The 412-nt window shown below is 58.7% G+C and overlaps 1 protein-coding gene across 1 annotated transcript; it reads left to right on the forward strand.

The window, feature by feature from the left end:
• Positions 1–130: 130 nt before the first annotated feature.
• L969DRAFT_33105 (uncharacterized protein) lies at positions 131–412 on the forward strand (the record flags this gene model as incomplete). Its single annotated transcript, XM_014709169.1, has 2 exons — positions 131–170; positions 227–412. Coding segments are annotated over 2 exons (226 nt in total), but the record flags the coding sequence as incomplete, so codon positions are not given.

Genomic DNA, 412 nt, shown 5'->3' on the forward strand with positions numbered 1-412 from the left:
AACGCCATCTCAGCATGCCTTAAGCTACGCGCCGAGAACAGTGACGGCGCCAGCAGCTCATCACACTGATATTGCCTTGCCGTGGACAGCCCAGAGCCGGTCTTCAAAGCTTGCACGGGCGCTCGCAGCCGAGCGTAGGCCTCGCAACCTCGCGGAGCGACGAGACAAGCGTACGTCGCTTGCCCTGCTCTGCCTCCTGCAGTGTGCTCAATGCGATACAATCCAGCCGCATCCTCGTTCTCGGCTGCATCTATAAAGGCGCATACTCATTTACAGCAACAGGAAATCCGAGGCAATGCACCTCGCTCGACGTCTCCTGGCGAATCAGCTGCAATGAGGCTTCAGCGTATACCTCAGGCAGACGAGCAGCCTCATGCAAGCACGTGGCGTGTCACGCAAACAGACCGTCTGC

Source organism: Mixia osmundae (genome assembly GCF_000708205.1).
Source record: "Mixia osmundae IAM 14324 unplaced genomic scaffold scaffold_48, whole genome shotgun sequence".
Classification (NCBI taxonomy): domain Eukaryota; kingdom Fungi; phylum Basidiomycota; class Mixiomycetes; order Mixiales; family Mixiaceae; genus Mixia; species Mixia osmundae.